The sequence below is a fragment of the Fonsecaea pedrosoi genome (assembly GCF_000835455.1).
Source record: "Fonsecaea pedrosoi CBS 271.37 unplaced genomic scaffold supercont1.1, whole genome shotgun sequence".
Taxonomy (NCBI): Eukaryota; Fungi; Ascomycota; class Eurotiomycetes; order Chaetothyriales; family Herpotrichiellaceae; genus Fonsecaea; species Fonsecaea pedrosoi.
In genome coordinates, this window is record NW_013550615.1 from 4,207,245 (window position 1) to 4,223,067 (window position 15,823).

Genomic DNA, 15,823 nt, shown 5'->3' on the forward strand with positions numbered 1-15,823 from the left:
AACCATACTTGGTTGAAGGAGAATCTCTCTGTTCAAGTGTCTACTAGTTGTCGAAGGTTCCAAAGAAGCCCACTCGGGACGGCGAATAGCATAAGAGTACTCATGTGGACTATGTTGGAGTGCGTCTCAGGTAACCAGTGCGTGATTCGAGGTAAGAAACCTCAGGTGCTCATCAAATGATCCACAGACACAGACACAAGGCAAACCCCACATCTGAGACAAAGGGCAGCTGGCGCAATAGCCAGACAGTGGAGCAGAACGAATGGCTCAGGACCTGTCATCGGCTATAGGGTGGCTGTTGCATGGGGACGCAAGATCCATGGCTAAGGGTCTCACGGATTTCTTGCGTGATATTCCAACTCGGTTATTCGTTCCCGAAGCCAGTGTCATTACCATGACAGGTTTTAGCTGTATGCGACATTTGTGCATTCACTTACCCGGCTCACTCAATGTCTAGTGGCTGATGATGGGGCATAGCAGCCGTAGAAATATGCATTGATAGCAATGGGGGATATAGCTCGACCCGCTGGAACGTTTTAGCTTACGCCCGCCACCCGGCCAATATACGAAGCACCTCGCAGAAACCACATACTAAAGAACGGTGCAGCCAGAGACACGGAAGTCTGGCGAGCTACACACACAATGGCAGCTGCGAATGGACATGCCGGGGAGACTGTCAGCGAGCACCTCCAAGGTGACGCGGGCTTTGTGGATGGCGATCTGTACGCCCAGTTGAACGGCATCGACAACACCAACATCTTGAAGGGACAACACAAAGTCTCCAGGGGCCATAGGAGAGTAATCCAAGTGGGCACCGGTGTCGCCGGCATCGCCCAAGCGGCCACTCTTCTGAAAAACAAGACGCTCAGGCCCGAAGAGTTGATCATCTTTGACGTTTTGAAGGAGTTTGGAGGTGTCTGGGCAAAGAACACCTATCCCGGATGTGCCTGTGATGTGCCGGCGCTGATGTACACCAACAGAATGATGATCTCGACCCGTAAGTTGAAAAGGGGGATTTGGGGAACAGTTTTGGAAAAAACGAGCAGCGCTGACCCCTAGGCTTTTTCCAGAATATACACACGTCTTCGCGACGGGCCCTCAGATAAAGAACTTCTATGTCCAAATGGCACACCGTTACGGACTGGAGAGGTGCACACAGTTCCAAACGTACGTCAGGTCTTGCACGTGGGACGAAAGCAACTTTCTCTGGCACGTCGAGACGGAGAATCAAGCCACGGGAAACATCGAGCTGTGGACCGCCGACGTCGTCATCCACGCCATTGGATCCTTTGACAGGCCCAAGTTTGGCGGTATTCCAGGACTGGACAGTTTCAAGGGCCAATGGACGCACACAGGGACCTGGAAAAAGGATTTCGACTGGGTTGGGAAAAGGGTGGCCGTCGTCGGCTGTGGCCCAAGTGCCGCCCAGGTCATCCCAGAGATTGTGGACCAGTGCAAACACCTCACCGTGTACATGCGTACGCCGCCGGCCGTGCTGCCCAGGGGCGACGCCAAACACTCCAGGTATGGCAGAGGTCTGTGTTTTTCTGTTTCTTAAACTGACACGGGGCGCAGCGTCTTCATGTGGTGCTTGAAGTATCTGCCTTATTTTGCCGTCTACGTGCGCTTCCTCGAGATTGTCAAAGGGTGGTTGTTCGGCCCCCTGATCATCAAACGAGGCAGTTGGCTGAACAAGCTCCTCGACAAGAAGGCCAGGGAGTTTCTCGAAAAGCAGATCTCCGACCCGGAGCTCCGAGAGAAACTGGACCGCGAATATGAATGTCAGTAATATTAATGCCCAGTTTTCCCCCTCCTATCAAGGAGCACCCCCCCCCCCCCCCCCAAGCTTTTGTGGCCGCTAATTCTATTGAACAAGTCTTCTGCAACCGTCCCCTCCTCCTGGACAACTTCTACCCAGCCTTGGCCAAGCCCAACTGCACCGTGTTGAGAGAGCAAGTCACCCGGTATACGGAGACGGGGATCGAAGCGCGAGATCTGAAGACGGGTGAGAAGTCGTTCCACGAGTTCGATAGCATCATCGTCGGCACCGGCTACAACACGTCCCGATTCCTGTCCCACGAGAAGATCACGGGCATGGACGGGACGGATCTCCAGCAGCACTGGAAGCAATACTGCTCGACACTCCACGCCGTCGCGACCTACGACTTCCCCAACTTCTTCTTCTGCAACGGGCCCAACGCCAACACCTTCAGCTCCAGCTACCACGACGTCAACGAGTCGACCTCGCGCTTCATCGCCAAGTGCGTGGCGACCATCGTCGGGAAGAAGGACCGCGGCATCAAGTTCGCCATGATGCCCAAGCCCGAGCGTGAACGCGAGTACCAGGACATGATCCAGCGGAGCCTCAGCGACACCACGATCCAGTACCGTGGCTGTGCCAACCACAGCATGAAGGACAGTAACAACCACAACACGGCGCTGACAGGCGAGCACGTCTTGGCCATTGCGTGGAAGTTCCGCAAGATCAACTGGAAGGAGTGGGACACCATCGAGAAGCCAAAGACCGAGATTTGAAGGGGAGGCATGGCACTTCCCTTCCCATTTTCCCTATGAGAGTCTACAAACAAAATACATATGAAATTTGCGAGACTATCTTTTACCCTCCGCCTCATCTTCTCTTGCAGACAGGATGGGCTCCATATCTCAAAGCGAAGTTTAAAAAAAAAAAAAAAAAAAACACATGGTATATATATAGTGAAGGCCAAGTTTTCAACAAGAGAAACAGCATAGTTCGACGTCGGAATCTAGACACGAGTACGAGGTACTTTCTATTTCCGTCTTTGGACCTGAGCACTTCCAGCGAGTATACAACTAAAATGTAATGACATTTAACTATAAAAGCGAAGCCAGTACTGTAACCTTCCCATCTCTCCAATAGAGATGATTACGCACAGTACTGCATATGTAATTTAGAGGTTGCAATACATATTGGCGGCCAAGGTTCTCACGAGGAACTGCTGGGATGGATCTGTCCGTGCGCTCGGGCCCGTTGCCCGGCGGACGAAAAGCCTTGGCGAACGCTCTCTTCGGCTTCTGGGCTTTTTGGGATTCCAACTCAAATTTGCTACATACCAAATGTTGTTGCTTTCTTCAATGCTGAGAGGCTCTTATACTTATTCCCATGGGAATTCATGATGATGTGAACGGGTTCAAAATTCGTTCCCAAGAGCCAAGGGCACTATCTTATACGAGCTGCAGAATTCCCCCCCACAGTGAGGGAATGCCTCGGTGCATCATCATAACAACTCCCTGATCCTCCTTACCGTACACGGCCGACCCTTTAAAAAGGAGAGTACATCATGACAAGCTGGAAGGGTCATTTTCTTTATCCATGTTTATCCATGCTACCAGACAGGAACACTGACACCAATCCTGCTGGGGCGTGACCGATGTCGACGGTGTGGAACTGTGATGATGCGTTGGTGAACAAGCATGGGCTCGACCGGACAGGATAGTTGTAAGGGTCATTCCAAGGTCTGAATGTCATGGCAATGTCAACTCATGGCTGACTCTCGACGGAATGGTTATTCAACATACTATGCGTCTGCGGCCCTTGCAAGCCCCTCGTTCCTCCTGATCAGCCTCCACAAGATGATGATCGACGGCGGCAGGGTGACGATGACCCCCACAATGGCTACGATAGCCTCGACTGAGACTCGGGACATTGTTGGCTCTTTGGTTGTGTCGTTTAATCAGGAAGAGGATTTGACGTGAGAGATTTGGTGGTGGCTGAAGATTTTTCGAACACTGGTCGAGGAGGACCAAGTTGATATAGTCATGAAGCCAGATTTTGGCAAGTACTGGCACGACCTTCTCACTGCGCCCGAAGCGGGATCCAGCGCCCATGGGACGCTCCTGGCCCACTTCCAAGCCTCGCTCCCAAAATCTGGGAGCTCCTGGTTCGTCAGCGTTTCTCACGTCCCTGGCAGATGGCTAGCGGGTCTGTTTTGGCGCTGGCACGCAAGATTTTGGTACCGGCGAAGGAGACGAAAGGAAGCGACGAATCCAGAATCTTGATCGGCATCAGATGTTCAGGCTATCGAACCCCCCCCCCCCTCCGGGGGGGTCAGCACCTCAGATTTTGGCTTCTGGCCCACAGGCCAGATTTTGGTTCTGCCAGCCTTGCATGCACCAAAATCTGGTGAGGACGCAATTCCCTGCTTTCTCCCGGGCAGGCTGATCGTCAGTTGCGTGGCAGCACAGGAGTATCTCTCCCCCTCGTTGACATGAAGTGGAATGTTGTTAACAAAATCTGTTGATCCCAGTTCTAGACCCAGGAGAATCCTTCCCTCAAATGTAACCTGTCTCCGGTCGTAGCATTGCTGGATCCACATACATCTCATCTCCAAGCCGCAAAGCCTCAGAATTCTCGACATCCGTCGCAAATAAGTCCGGGAGCGCATTCAGCTGTTGAGCATGGTTTGCTTCCAGAAGGCGTCGAACAGCTATATGGCCGTTAGAGGACGCAAGTTGCTGAGCCCGCTCATATTGTTGGCTTCCTGGGCCTACAACCTGCGCTCCCGCATTCAGAAGAAGTTGCACCATATCGATCCGACCATACTCAGACGCCCCCTCGAGGGCTGTTTTCCCATAGACCTTTGCGGGTAAAGCGTCGACCTCGGCTCCCTTGTCGAGCAGCAGACAGGCAATGCCGAGATACCCCTTGCGAGCTGCCAGTTGAAGTGCGGTTGCTCCGGACTGATCGCATGGGGGTGAATTCACATCTGCGCCTTTCTGCAATAGAAAATCAACCGTGTCCAAACAACGGTGCTCGGCAGCCAGCTGTAAAGGTGTTCGTGAGAGGCTCCCAACTGCCTTCGTATTCACCTCGGCTCCTGCGGTTACTAGCATTTCGGCCAGTTTGAAACTCTTCCGCTGAATGGCCTGCAGCAGAGCGGTACCGTTGGATTCATCACTTACTCTTTTGTTGGGATTCGCGCCCCCATTCAAGAGCTTGCGGACCATCCATAGATCCATGCTCTGGTCAAGCCTGATTGCAGTTCCAAATGCAGATTCGTTGTAATCTGCCCCTCCTGCACTATAAGAATAGCATTGTTGTTTGCGCTGAGGCCTTACTATTGTGCTTGGATTTATATCATTTGATAATAGTAATTCAACCATGGCAGCGTCCGCCAATTTGATAGCTTTCTGTAGTGCTTGGCAACCAAACCCAAGCGGATAGTACCGGAATCGCTGGAACTTGGCTGTGAGAAGCGGTTGCATAAGAGCTGGACCCCCCGAGACAGCGGCAATCAAGGACCCTTCATCGGGATCCGCGCCTAACCTCAGGAGATAGTGAACGGTGTCGACATCTTTGTTGCGAACAGCAGCCGCAAGAGCCGTTTGTCCGAAATGACGACCGGCGGGAGTGTTGACATCGGCGCCTGCATCAATTAAGATTTGAATGCTCGTCAGATCACGCTTTTCAACTGCCACAGTAAGTGCTGGCTTCTCGTTGTCTGGTTCTGGCGCGTCAACATCTGCTTCGGTCTCGATTATCTCTTGGATTAGGCGATGGCACCCCAATGACACTGCTGCTGGTAGCACGGAAGCAACATAACTTCGAGACCAGGAGCATTCGCAACTTTGAGGAACTGTCATGTTTACTTCTGCCCCAGCGGTCAACAGCCGTTGTGACAGACCAATAGCTCCTCGACGTATTGATTCCAAGAGAGGAGTCTTGCTTGTCTTCCGATCCTTGGCGTTAATATCTGCACCGGCCGCAAGAAGCAATTCGATGACGTCGTCCCGACTCTTAGCTATCGCGCAGCGTAGAGACGTCCCAAGACAATGTACTGCGATAGCCTGGAAGGCTAAATTGTCGCTGAGAAGTAAGCGAAGCACTGCGATGTCTCCCCTTGCAGCAGCGGCTTCAATCGCTTCAGTTAAATCCGATGGCTCTGCAAGCTGAGCCCTACAGGCAGAAAAGGCGTTGATCACATCCTGATTTCCACTGCGTATAGCGGTAACGAACGCCCGACTGCGGCTGCTTTCTCTTGTGTTATTGTCTGCAAGGCCCCACAGGAGCCAAAAAATCTCAGACTCCGTTTTGTCTGCTGCCTTTTGAATCATTTTAGTTGTGATTCGAGCTTTGGTACTGAGGAGCTTGATGATCTGCAATTCGCCTCTCTCGATAGCAGCAAGCAAATTTTCTTCGGTGCATGGCGCATCGGCCTCTAGCAATAGTTGGATCAAATCGACACTGGAATGGTTCAACGCAAGGTTCAGCAGGTTGAACGCCTTGTCCTCATATTGAATCATGGCATGCACATTTGCGCGAGCTCCAAGCAGATGGCGAACAATAGTAATCACGTTGGAGACAGGCCCTTCGCTTTGTACTGCTTCGAAGAGTGGAGTAGAGCCATTATCAGAATAGGCAAAATTTGGATCGGCGCCAGCAGAAAGAAGGATTTCGACCAGTCGTGGAAGACAAATTCTTGTAGCCTCTAACAGTGGGGATGCATCCGAACCTGAATTGACATCTGCGTCCTTGTCGAGCAGAAGTTGTACCAGACCGATGATCACATTCTCGAGATCTCCATCATCATCATATAAAACATCGAATTTGTAACCCAAAGATCTAATAGCAAAGATCAAAGGAGATTCAGGGTTCGATCCCGCGCTTTGGATATCTGCCCCAGCTTTTAGCAAAATCCGGACGAGGTCGAGGCTGCCCAAATCGCATGCACGTTGAAGGGGCGTAAGTGGAAGCCCATGTTGCGTAGGGAATCGCGATTGATTAGCATCAAGACCAGACCGCAGCATGGCTGCGACCATTGGAGCGTCCTGCTCTTCGATTGCAAGGGAGAATATGTTTTCCCTGAGTGCTTCTAGGGTCGGTCCGCCAACAGACATGAGATTTTCGAGAAGACCGGCTTGCGACCTGCGCTTAACCCAATTGTAGATCGTTTTGCTGGTCTTCGAGTCCGTCTCAAACAAGTTATTCGAGATCATGAACAGGGTGAGGTTCAAAAAGTTCACTGCCGCTGATGGTGGCATTGCCACATCCAGCTTGCTAGGTTGGCCACAGAGTACTTCGTCGGGCATCAGCGCCTTCAGGTTTTGACGGAATGATTTGGACTGTTCGTCTCCGTCTGCTCCGTTTTTGAACCAGCCAACAATGCTCGATTCGAGATCTTGGAGGCCGGAAGTAGACACTACACCGTCACCTCCGGGACTGCTTGCGTAGGGGTTTTCTGCGAGTTCAGAGTCAGCCGCACTCTCTGGAGACCGGCCCAGGAGGGATGCTGGCATTGATAGGAGAATAGGTTTCGCGAAAGGGTTCCATCAGGCCACCATTGCTTCCTCAATCATAGGACTGACCTACCTTCAAGATTGATTCTACCATTGAAATGTGCGAAAGGAAGAGAGCTCGTCAAGAAAGATACGTAAGTTGTGGATATTGGTATGAAGGAAGCCGTTTTTGGTGAAGCTGAGGTTAATGCTGCAGGCGCAAGTACCGGGGTTTGGATCGTGATTCCCTCTGGTGTTCGTGGTGATGGTGCTGTTGTCACGGTGAGCGACGTCAACCTGATGGAAACGGAGGACCAGATACCGTCAAAGTCCGGTACCGAAGGCAATCGGTATCTGGTGATTGCTTTCTTGACCTTTTTGACGTTCATGGGAAATCCATCACTGCACACTTCGCTATCCTTGTTGTCTTGTTTCCGTTTCTGGATCTTGTGTATGACTACCTTCCATTCGTCTTTGGTCAAGTTCTTTCGAAATGCCCATTTCTTGAGGTGGGCCTCAAATTGGGCTTTGCTTTCAGGGAGTCAGAACTCTCGTCAATGGGTGAAGATGAGCCGGGACTGGATCTCACCTTGCACAAAAGCTATATTTCGAGGCCATTTCCCTCATGAGCTCCTCAAGACTGTGATCTTGAGCCAAGTAGAAGGTGCGAATGGTGTCTCTGTGCGACTTCCACACCGAATCAGCCTCGTCATCACAGACTCGGCTAGACATCTTGCCTGCTTTCGAGAGCAATACTCTAGCTGACAGGCGCAGTCTGATCGCAAGAAATAAATGAAGCTTCGGTCCTGGCGTTCAGAATTGACAGAGATGGGAAGAAGTCTTGAATTACTGTGATGCAACAGCCTCACCAAAATCTTTTTGCTTTGCGCCCGACTTATGAGGGACACGAGCAATTCGCATCTCATTGGGCAGTCGCATGCCTCCCACGCTTCCCAAAATCTGGTCGACCCCAGAAGCACTTGCATAAGTGCCTATCACCAATCCAAAATCTTGCGCCACATCATCTCTAATTCGCCGGATTTTGGACATCTTCGACTCTGTCAAGGCCCCCAAGCAGCTGCTGGAACGGGCTGGTGACGTGTTTAGCGGATCCGCTGAAACCGACTGGCCACGCGTGTCGCACTCTGACTAGGCGGATGCAGTGACTTAGCTGGGACGATGTCGGCCTTCACGCAGATTTTGGCAAGATTGACCAAGGGGTGAGCGCAGCACTAGGCCCGGCCATGGGGTCTAAAACTAGGACCTCGTGTCCTAAAACGGCAAGAACGGTCAACCTTGACCCCTGCATCCGTAGGGGAGCCGGACCGTCCCAGTGCCAAGAGCGCGTTCGCACTGCCTCGCCATTATCCAAAGTTCTTTCCCGAATGAAAACTCGAGGCCGCAGCGAATCGTCGAGGCTTGTGTCCAACAGGTAGACATGGCGCAGAACTAAACAACTGCCTTATGCCGAACTCCAAATTGTTCGAACTCGTTCTTCACCACAACACCACACTTCAGGCACCGTAATCCCTCTACAACCATTGTTCCGCCTCATTAGCCCTTCTCTCAACCCGCGCCATCTCCTCTCCTCCGGATGTCATCTTCCAATCCCTCCATCCCTCCTCTGGGCCTTCCCCTTTCCCGTCTTCCCCTTCGCCTGCTCCCTCTGCCGCTGTCGTCGTAGCTTTCCAATGACCCATGTACATACAAGCGATGGTCTACCGCGTTTGCACAAGACAGTGTGGGCAATAGACTGGGTTCTATGCTATCATCTATGAGCCATTGATATTTCAGATATTCTAGATGACACTGACAAAGTCTCGACTGAAAATCTACAGTACCACTCTCCGCGAGGTAACGTGCAGTACATAGTGCCTCGGTGTCAACCTCATTCGTATAGTTTAAAGTGTAGCCTTGACATCACCACCCTGCCGACCATCGAGGACGAAACCATCCCAATTCTCCAATGCCTTGCGACACTCCGCCTCGTACTGGGCAACCCCCCCGAGGTAGTTCAGCTGCTCTCGCTTCTTGCCGGGAATGTTTGCGCCCATGTACCATGAATCGGCCAAGGGGAACAAAGTCTTCTCGTTCATCTCTTGGATCGCGTCGCCCCATTTCTGTGCGGCGTCCGGCGTCACCTCGATCGTCTCGATGTGTCCCCTGCGCATCTTCTCGATGGCGTCGGCGACCCAGTCGCCCTGGCATTCCACAATGGTGCTGCCGTTCGCAAGGGCGGTCGGTGCTAGCGGCTACGAGTCAGCAGAGTGCTCGATTTCTTCATCCGAAGCGCTATGCAACTCACCTTGAGGGCTGTACACCATAAACATGTTGGGAACACCGGGAACCATGAGGCCCAAGTGTGTCTTGACGCCGTTCTTCCATCGTTCCTTGAGGTCGACCCCATCCCGGTCCTTGAGACCCATATTCGTGTAACTGCCAGTGATTGCATCGTAGCCTGTGGCCATGATGATATAGTCTGCCTTGTGTACTTTACCGTCGGCAGTTTGGATACCCTCCGCGGTGATTCTCTCGATAGGATTGTCCTTGACGCTGATGAGATTCACGTTTTCTCGGTCGATGCACTCGTAGTAGTCCTGCTCTAGACTAGGTCGCTTCGTGCCGAACGGGTGGGGCTTGACCTTGGGAGCCATGATCTCTGCTTTCCGTGCATCCTTGATCCGGGCCTGGACTTTTCGTCTCCAGAAGTTGTATATTAGGTCGTTCGCCTGCTCGTTGAACACATAGTCGCGGAAGCCACCCATGGAGAAGTTGAACCCTCCGCGCTCCCATAGTTCGTTCCAGCGCGCTTCGCGTTCCTCGTCGGTCACTTTCAGCATCGATCTAGACTCAGCAGTGTGTGGGAGGCCACTCCGGCTCGCTCTGGTGGCCTTGAAGAGTAGATCATAGGCGCCCTTGTACTGGTTCTGCTCTTCGACCGACATCTTCCGCTGCTTCATTGGAAATGCCATGTTTGGCGTGCGGCAAAAGACGTGTAGCGTGTCGGCCAGCTTGGACACCGACTGCGTGAGCTGGACGCCAGTTGCACCTTTGAACACACCGACAGAGTTACTCATGACTTCGTGCAGTTGGGGGGTCTGCAGAAGCAATTACTGACCTTGTCCAATGATCGCGACACTCTTCCCGCGAAAGTCGAATGCGTCTTCCTCGGGAAATCCAGCAGAGTGCAACAGAGTACCTTTGTAATCCTCAATGCCAGGATATTTTGGCAAGTACTTTCGGTAACTCGAGCCCGCCGCAGCAACGAGATACTTGCATCGAATGTGGAGTCCAGATTCGGTCGTGACGGTCCACCTGAGGTCCTTGTTGTCCCAGGTGCAATCGACGACGTTCTGCTGAAGTCTGATGTACTCATTTAACTCGAGAGCAGAGGCGGCGTGGTTGAAGTACCGACGAAGCTCATCGTGGGCCGGGAATCTCTCGCTCCATGACCAGTCCTTCCACACTTGATGAAGACTGTATTGATAGTACGGCACCTCAGAGTCTACACGGGCACCCGGATACCCTGGTACAGAGTAAGTGTTTCTGAACAAAGTAATTTTAAGGTTGAACACTCAGCACGATTCCAGTGCCACACGCCTCCTAAGCCATCGGCGGCATCAATGGCAACTGCGTTCAGCCCCTTTTCACGTAACTTGTAGAGAGTGTACAAGCCACCAAATCCACAGCCAATGACAAGAGCGTCTAGATCCAGGTCAGCGGTGTCGTTGACGCCGTTGGTGGCGCCGTTGTTGATTCCATTGGAGTGTGCCATGCTTTGGCTGTATTCAACGCAATGGAAGAAATCGACCACTCCGGTACAACGAGATTGCCGAAGCTCTCAGAAACGCTGACAGAGTGTGATGGCATCCAACATTTTGACCTAGCAGGCCGGTAAAAGACATATGTGCCTCACAGAAGATATGTCGAGGGACGCCGCCGGCGGCCAGGGTACTCCACGCACTGTCAAAGAGACGGACATCCGGGTAAGTATTGGTGGACAGATCTGCGGATCATGCCATTGGTGGCAATTCGAGGGATGGTTACGGCTAAGGATCTATACAATGCCAACCGACACCATTGTACTCGGGTACCCCGACCGTCGAGCCGGGTTTGCGTTGGGACTAACAAAGTCAGTGAAAGTCGAATGGCATGTACCGGTACCACCTCTCAGGCTCACTAGAAATGGCAGCTTGCTCGGGGGGTGGCTACCTTAATCTGACCTGGACGGCAAATAGGAAGTTGATCGCCGCACTCTGTATATGTGAGCCAAATTGTCACCTCGGGGCCGACTTCAGATACAGCGTGTTTAAACCCTCCCATATGACCTTGCTCTGCTTCTTTTGCGGCACCAGGGAGAATTCCAAGATGCAACCCCTTCGTTCCGCGAGCCCGACTATACTCGGTTAATCGTTTTCCGGGGAACCGAGTCCCAATGGTCTGTGGTTGTGGCGTGAAAGGGTGGAATGGTCTGTAATATGACACTACCGTATACAACCGACGACGGTTACCATCAAAAGACCCATCAGGGGCTGGCAGTATGGGGTGAGCAGTGGGCAGTACAAGGCATCCAACAGGCGGAAAACGACAGAGTGAAAGTAGAAGTTTGGAAGAAAACAAAAGGCCACAGAACCTGCCTACACTTGCTCACACCACCACCCGCAACGACCGTCACGTCGGAAAAACAAGACAAAATGACCGGTCATCGGGGTCCCCTAGACACGTTGAGCGTGTACAAGGACATTTCCAGTCGTCTCATGAACACCAACGCGCCGCTGGACCTCGAAGGGCAGCGCCAGCAGGTCGGGAGGCTCGGTGACTTGGCCACTGAGCCTACGGAGGTGACCTACGAGGAGGAGAAGGTGCCCGGCAGCAACCTGCCCGCCATCTGGGTCAAGCCCGTGCACGCGAACCCGTCGCAGGTGATCCTCTACTTCCACGGCGGCGGGGGGTTCGCGGGCTCGCCGTCGAGTCACCGCAAGCTGGTCGGCCACCTGGCCAAGCGGGCCGGCTGCTACGGCCTGGTCACGGATTACGCCCTGGTGCCCGAGTGTCCGCTGCCCGCGAACCGGCTGGACGGACTGGCGACGTGGAACTGGCTGACGGGTGAAAAGGGGTTTGCGCCCAACCAAATCGCGCTGGGGGGCGACTCCGCCGGCGGTAACGTCGCCACGGGGGTGGCTCTGGCGTTGAAGGAGCAGCACCAACCGCTGCCGGCCGCGGTCGTGGCCTTTTCCCCCTGGATCGACATGGAGAATCTCGGCGAGTCGCTCAAGAGCAACGCCGACACAGACTTCCTCAGCCCGCCCGGCATGGCCGACATGGCGGTCGCGATGTACCTGGGTGGGACGACATCGCCAAAGGACCCCTTTGCGAACCCTCTGTACGCCGACTTCACCGGCATGCCGCCCATGAACATCTCAGCCGGGGGTGCCGAGACGTTGAGGGACGACGCGGTCCGGCTGGCGGAACATGTGAAGAAGGCCGGTGTAGAGACCGAGCTGGAGATTGTCCCCAACGGGCAACACGTCTATCACTTTGCGGTTGGCAGGGAGCCTGAGGCGACGCGGACGGTCGAAAACGTCGGTGACTGGCTTCATGCGAAGCTGAATTAGACGGTCATTCTGGAGATAGCGACAGTTGGTCTATATGGAGTATCGTATAGATCTAAGCTTATGGATACCGGCAGTTTAGTTCCGATGTACTTGCTCACTATATCCCTTTTACGTGACCAACTTCTAAGCAAAGACGTGTGTGTAGGTACAGATCTATCTTTTGCGACCCTCGTAAATTGACATCTAGCAATCTAATATCCACAAAGAGGGTTGACTCTTGTTCCCTGACTACAATTCTCATCTTCACAATCGCGCGGTCGACGACTGCTTCGTCGGGCACAGCATCTCGTCGACGTCGAAAGTTTTCTGCACATCAACCCCGTCCACCAGGCCCAAGTACCACGACTTGTCACTGTCGTCGAGATCGCGGAGCGAGTAGCCGTTGCCGAGCCAGGCCCACATGTTTCGTGACCAGTAGTTGATGTCGAAGTCTTCGTAGCGCGGCGAGGACATGAGCTCGAGGCTGAGAGTCTGTTAGTACATGAACCAGCACAGAATGAATGGGGGAGAACAGGGAGAACCCTGAGGAGCCGATGTTCAAGCAGGCAAGGAAAGACACAAGGTGGAGGAGAAAGGCGACGGAGAATTTCGGGGGCCTCACTATTGAGCACGACTTCCCGGATGCAGCATCACGCGGCCATCAATCTGATTCCCTTTAAACCAACTGCGGCAGTGTCCACTGTAGACCATCCGCTTGTTGAAGAGATCGGCATGCTCGGCATAATCGTCAATGCAGCGCTGCTTCGGTGTGAGGTCGCGGATGTCATCCGTCTGCATCTTCTTGACCACCGAGACGATATAGGTGGTAAACGCCTCGATCATCGGCATGGCACTTCCCTGGCCGAGGGGTCCGTAGGGTCCATAGAATGTGAGGTAGTTTGGCATCTGAGGGGCTGCAACTCCAAGGTAGCTCACAGGCGTCTTGCGGTAGATATCTTGTAGGTTGATCCCATTGGCAGTGATGGGAAACCGCGGGACCCACGAGGTATTGAACCCTGTTGCGAGAATGATCACGTCGACCTTGTGCTCGTTGCCCTCAGGATCTATGAAGCCGTCGGGCGTCACCTGCGTCAAGCCGCCGTGTTTGAATGTGGTCACGTTCGGTTGCAGTAGCGCTTCGAGGTATCCAGTTCCAGGGCTGTACGGTGTTAGCGATCAGGGTGTGTTGATCAGGATAGAACCATACGTAGGGCGTCGACATCCCAGGGGGAACTCCTTGGGAATGAGGGAATCCACAAGATCTTCTCTATCTTGCAATCTCTTCCTCATTTCGCGTGCCGCATACTATGGCAATCCGTCAGTTCTGGCCGGTCTCAAGCTCCAAAGTGCAATCGGTGGCCTACTCGCATTCCCCCATTCGACTGAGGCGTGTTCAGATGAAAAGCCAAAAAGTCGCCGTTCATCTCCAGCTCGACGGCCTTGCGATACTTTAGATAGTACTCTGGATCGTCTCGCAGCAGCTGCTTTTGCTTCTCAGTATCTAACACAATGTATCAGCGGCGCACGCGCTCTTTTCAAGCCTGCTCCTGAACACAAACATGCAAAATTCCCGCCATTTGGCCCAGCGTACTTTTGGGCAAATCCTGGAGTGATCCACGTAGGGGAGCGAATCCACGTGTATAGGTGTGATGCCTCTTGGTGTACATTGGCAACGAGCTGGATGCCGCTAGAACCGTTACCGACGACTGCCACTCGCTTGCCTTTAAGTGAAAGGTCCTCGGGATAGCCTGCAGAGTGTGCAACAACTCCTCGGAAGGTATCGAGGCCACTGATTTTGGGCCAGTTCCAGTCACTAGCCGTGTTGGTCAATACCTAATCGGAACTGTGGATTGGAGGCACTGACTTCAGAAATCCCATGGCATTCACAAAGACATCACAACTATCCTCAATTTTCTTGTTCGTCGTGAGATCAGTTATCTGCACTTTCCACTTCGCCTCCGAGGCGATCCATTGCGCATGATCGACCCGGTGCTGTAGTCTGATGGCGTTGTACAGTTGATATTTATCGGCCACACCCTTGAAGTAGCGAAAAATCTCTGGAGCTTCGGAATAGAACTTGGACCAGATCGCTGGCTCCCAGCTATACTGATATGTCACACTGGGAATATCACACGCGCAGCCTCTAAAGATTGAACATGTTGGCCTTTTGCCAGCGAGTCGAGCCTTGAGCAAGATCAAATGGCCATGGAGAAGGATGGCGAGCGAGGGTTCGCACACAAGCTCTTCCCCAAAGGGGTATCCACTGAGAAGATGGACTTACGGATATCTGTTCTCCAGCCATGTCCCTGCCACTTCAGCGTTCTTTTCATATATTATCAGGTCGACATTCTTGAGATCCCGCGCAGACTTGGCTAGGCTAATACCTGAAGCACCCGCACCGACGCAGATCACCTTCATGGGCCTAATTGGACCTGAAGGTCTTTCGTTGATGGTATACCCTCGGTCATTGGTGGTTGGCCACCCGTACCGCGCGGGACGTTCATGCATAGGCACTTGCTCTCTGTTGGCCTTTTTGACCTGCATTTGTCCCTAGAAGACACGAGGACAGTGTCAGCACATCTGACACAATCAACAAACAGGTGGTTCCCTGACTGACCTCCATTTTTAGTCGATATTTCCAATCGGCGAAAACTGTGTACCAAAAGAAAATGTTTGAACAAACCTTGGGCCCAAGTCGCTAAACATGATGGCGACCTAAGCTACACGACTGTCATAGTCTCTATACACCACAGCGGATAGTCTCACTCTACCGGAGCCTCATCGGTTAATGCCTTCCGAGCAATCTCGGCATAGTGTTTTCCGCCCGGGGAGAAGGAAAATGGGGGAGTACCATCGATAATCTCTTTGACTAGGGCGGGAAAGCATCAAGGTCGCAGGTAGGGAACATCTTCTTGATCATTACTAGAACACGGCTAGACACTCGCTGGGAAGGCCACTGTAAGTGCAGGAGGCTG

At 52.9% G+C, this 15,823-nt stretch overlaps 5 protein-coding genes across 5 annotated transcripts; 2 read left to right on the forward strand and 3 right to left on the reverse strand.

The window, feature by feature from the left end:
- Positions 1 to 642: 642 nt before the first annotated feature.
- Positions 643 to 2,535, forward strand: Z517_01524 (uncharacterized protein; the record flags this gene model as incomplete). The annotated part of the gene is made up of 4 exons (XM_013434484.1): positions 643 to 997; positions 1,071 to 1,524; positions 1,576 to 1,781; positions 1,877 to 2,535. 4 exons carry the CDS (start codon positions 643 to 645, stop codon positions 2,533 to 2,535), a joined length of 1,674 nt encoding a protein of 557 aa, XP_013289938.1.
- A 1,776-nt stretch (positions 2,536 to 4,311) lies between these two features.
- On the reverse strand, positions 4,312 to 7,986 carry Z517_01525 (uncharacterized protein; the record flags this gene model as incomplete). Its single annotated transcript, XM_013434485.1, has 3 exons — positions 4,312 to 7,217; positions 7,349 to 7,785; positions 7,844 to 7,986. 3 exons carry the CDS (start codon positions 7,984 to 7,986, stop codon positions 4,312 to 4,314), a joined length of 3,486 nt encoding a protein of 1,161 aa, XP_013289939.1.
- Positions 7,987 to 9,155: 1,169 nt separating this feature from the next.
- On the reverse strand, positions 9,156 to 11,029 carry Z517_01526 (uncharacterized protein; the record flags this gene model as incomplete). The annotated part of the gene is made up of 4 exons (XM_013434486.1): positions 9,156 to 9,499; positions 9,560 to 10,303; positions 10,373 to 10,780; positions 10,837 to 11,029. 4 exons carry the CDS (start codon positions 11,027 to 11,029, stop codon positions 9,156 to 9,158), a joined length of 1,689 nt encoding a protein of 562 aa, XP_013289940.1.
- A 919-nt stretch (positions 11,030 to 11,948) lies between these two features.
- Positions 11,949 to 12,869, forward strand: Z517_01527 (uncharacterized protein; the record flags this gene model as incomplete). The annotated part of the gene is made up of 1 exon (XM_013434487.1): positions 11,949 to 12,869. The coding sequence occupies one exon, from the start codon at positions 11,949 to 11,951 to the stop codon at positions 12,867 to 12,869; it is 921 nt and encodes a 306-aa protein (XP_013289941.1).
- Positions 12,870 to 13,112: 243 nt separating this feature from the next.
- On the reverse strand, positions 13,113 to 15,392 carry Z517_01528 (uncharacterized protein; the record flags this gene model as incomplete). The annotated part of the gene is made up of 7 exons (XM_013434488.1): positions 13,113 to 13,332; positions 13,471 to 14,007; positions 14,056 to 14,153; positions 14,213 to 14,349; positions 14,408 to 14,661; positions 14,713 to 14,991; positions 15,130 to 15,392. The coding sequence occupies 7 exons, from the start codon at positions 15,390 to 15,392 to the stop codon at positions 13,113 to 13,115; spliced, it is 1,788 nt and encodes a 595-aa protein (XP_013289942.1).
- Between the last annotated feature and the right edge of the window lie 431 nt (positions 15,393 to 15,823).